This window comes from Pyrus communis, chromosome 4 (genome assembly GCF_041283825.1).
Source record: "Pyrus communis isolate YQ-2024b chromosome 4, ASM4128382v1, whole genome shotgun sequence".
In the NCBI taxonomy this organism is placed as follows: Eukaryota; Viridiplantae; Streptophyta; class Magnoliopsida; order Rosales; family Rosaceae; genus Pyrus; species Pyrus communis.
The window spans coordinates 19,417,643-19,420,740 of NC_142568.1; the positions used below are offsets into that span (position 1 = coordinate 19,417,643).

General features: G+C 36.4%; 1 protein-coding gene across 1 annotated transcript; it reads left to right on the forward strand.

Annotated features, from left to right (window-relative positions):
* Nucleotides 1-533: 533 nt before the first annotated feature.
* Nucleotides 534-2,024, forward strand: LOC137722105 (short-chain dehydrogenase reductase 2a-like). Its single transcript, XM_068461086.2, has 2 exons — nucleotides 534-749; nucleotides 944-2,024. Exons 1-2 carry the CDS (start codon nucleotides 661-663, stop codon nucleotides 1,779-1,781), a joined length of 927 nt encoding a protein of 308 aa, XP_068317187.2. The 5' UTR covers nucleotides 534-660; the 3' UTR covers nucleotides 1,782-2,024.
* Nucleotides 2,025-3,098: the final 1,074 nt, after the last annotated feature.

Sequence of the window (3,098 nt, forward strand, 5' to 3'; positions counted from 1 at the left end):
TTTGTATAAGAAGAAAAAATCATCAACTTCTCATAACAATATCTACATTGAGTCTAGAATATTGGACTTCTAAGATTTATGGCGCCTCTCACATCCTGTAATGTGAATTCATTCTTTAGCCATTTTTTATGAACTTTGTATGCAGTCAAATTAAACAAATATGAATTGGGATGAAGATTCAAACTTGAGATCTCTTCCAATATTAAGAAGAAAAATATCACTAATTCGACCTAAAAAATTTGGCTATGTACAAGAAAAGACACAAAAGATTATTTCATCACTATAGTATATACTTTGCCATTATAATTGGCAGCTTATCTAGTAATACTTAGCTAGTTGTAATATTTATTTGTTGAGATTAATGTTTCTTAAGTCATACAATTCTGCTACCACGCTTAAATTCCAAAGGGCAAGGAATAGAGGTACAAAAGTGAGGTGCATATTTCTAAGGAAGTTACCTTGAAATAACACAAACAGACCTCTCTTGGAACCCACTCACCCTCATGCATATGCATGCCTCTACTGCCTATAAAACCCATTCTTTCTTCACTCAACACCACATGCATATGTTTGTTTCTTTCTTCACAAACAGCCCTCTCTTGTTAAGCATCTCTCTGTCTCTCTCCCCCTCCCCTGTGTTTATAGAGTTAGTTGCCAACCATGCCTGCCCAAGTTATGCCAGAAAAAGCCCTTCATGGAATTCATGGATTGGGAAGGGACAACATTACTACTACTCCCCTTCCTAAAAGGCACTTTCTCCTCGATTCATTTTCTCAATTGTTACTAAAAGAAGCCCAAAATGCACATACTTTCAGAACATTTTAATCTAACGTTTTGCATGGGAAGAGTGCCAAATTGAACAGAAAACAATTTTATTCATTGTTAATTTACTTTTTATATAAATAAAATGGAGAACTAAGTGATATTAATTTCAATTTCTCAGGTTGGATGGAAAAGTTGCTATTGTGACAGGTGGTGCTAGAGGCATTGGAGAAGCAACAGTGAAGCTTTTTGCAAGGCATGGCGCCAAAGTAGTCATTGCAGACGTGGAGGATGCAGTTGGCACAGCCCTATCAAATTCCCTGAGCCCTTCAGTTACATATGTTCACTGTGATGTTAGCTTGGAAGAAGACATGGAAAACCTAATTGAATCAACAATCACCCGTTACGGGCAACTGGACATTATGTTCAACAATGCTGGGGTCCTTGGAAACCAGTCGAAACACAAGAGCATCATGAACTTTGATGTCGATGAATTTGATAGCATAATGCGGGTGAATGTTAGAGGAGTTGCATTGGGGATGAAGCATGCTGCAAGAGTGATGGTTGCTAGAGGAATCGGCGGGTGCATAATTTCAACCGCAAGTGTAGCCGGAGTCACGGGCGGCCTGGGGCCACATGGTTACACAGCTTCAAAGCATGCCATTGTAGGGCTCACAAAGAACGCAGCTTGTGAATTGGGAAGGTACGGAATTAGGGTAAATTGCATTTCTCCGTTTGGGGTTGCCACGTCAATGCTGGTCAACGCTTGGAGGATAAGTGGTGGTGATGAAGAAGATGAAGAGGAATGCATGGATTTAATGATGCCCTATGAGCAAGAAGTGGAGAAAATGGAAGAGTTTGTGAGAGGGCTTGCAAATTTAAAAGGTCAAACTTTGAGGGCAAAAGACATAGCTGAGGCTGCTCTTTATCTTGCTAGTGATGAATCCAAGTATGTTAGTGGTCATAACTTGGTTGTGGATGGTGGAATCACCACTTCAAGAAATTGTGTTGGCTTGTAGCCTAGCTTGTTTTCATTTTGTTTTTTTCCCATTTCATGGTGTGATTTTGTACAATCATAGATTAGGAAAAGGTTTGCCGTGTTTGGGTTTGTAATAGGGTTCATTTGTCAAGTCTATATTCATCGAAATTCAAGTGTAAATTTTTGGTGGTGACCAATTTGGTGGCTTAGTACTCAATCTCTTAATTTAGTAAGGTAAAATGTAAAATGTAAAACTAGAAATTAGAACTTTGTTTAGTGTATTTAATTAATGTTTTAAGATGAAAAATTATATTCAAATTGCATTGTCTTTTTCGTTTTTCTTTTAGGGGGAAATGAGTCCATATACAACTACGCATTTTAAAATTTTGTGAACGACGAATTCTTCAAAAAAACATCAACCAAAGAGAATTAAGTATCATTAACCCTACCTTCCCTAATGCAGTAAGCACTACAGCCATCCACTAGTATAGCATTACTTTTTTGGATTTGAATATATGAAGAATATGGGATAAAGCCTAAAGGGGTAAGAAGATGTGCATATTTGAATATCAAAGCTGTCATGGTCATGGGCATGGTTTTGAGTTTTGACATCTAAATCCGAGCTGCACATGTGACCCATGAAGTTGAATGAATCAAAATTCAAACAAAGCCATTGATTCTTAAAGAGCAATCGTAGGGGAAAAAGATACGCTAATGAAAGTCAGGAAAGTTTGACAAAGTACGAGAAAACTGTATTCCCTAAAAATACTTCGCCCATAGTTCGATATCAATTGATTGTTTAAGAAAAGTTTGTCCCCACTCTTATTATAAATCTTTTTTTCCGCAGAAAAACTTTCATACATTTGTTACATGAGATGAGTGTCTTATATTTACTATACTATATGAGTAGCACATGATTAAGAACATGGTACGTTCGTGACATATTTAAACTAGTGCACGAAAGATTTTCTCCAACAAATCTAGTTTTTTTAGAGAATAAATTACAAGTAAACGATCAATGAAAATCAATGGATAACTCGTACTACAAAGACAAAGTTCTCTGTTGAAGAATATTATATTGCATGGAACTCCATTGCCGGATTCTCATTCCCTCTCAAATTTCAAAAGCTATTCCATGATCCATGAACCATGACTTGTATTTTTTTTTTTTTTGGATGAAGGAGGAAATATATAAAAGAGAGAACAAGTACAAGCAGTGTCATAAAAGACTCCGATTCCAACTGAGGGATATATAATGTTACCAACCATATAGAGAAAATAAATCTCAAAAAGAGAAGATAACACTAACCACAAAAGCTATTCCATGATCCATGACTTGTTTTACACCTTAAAACTT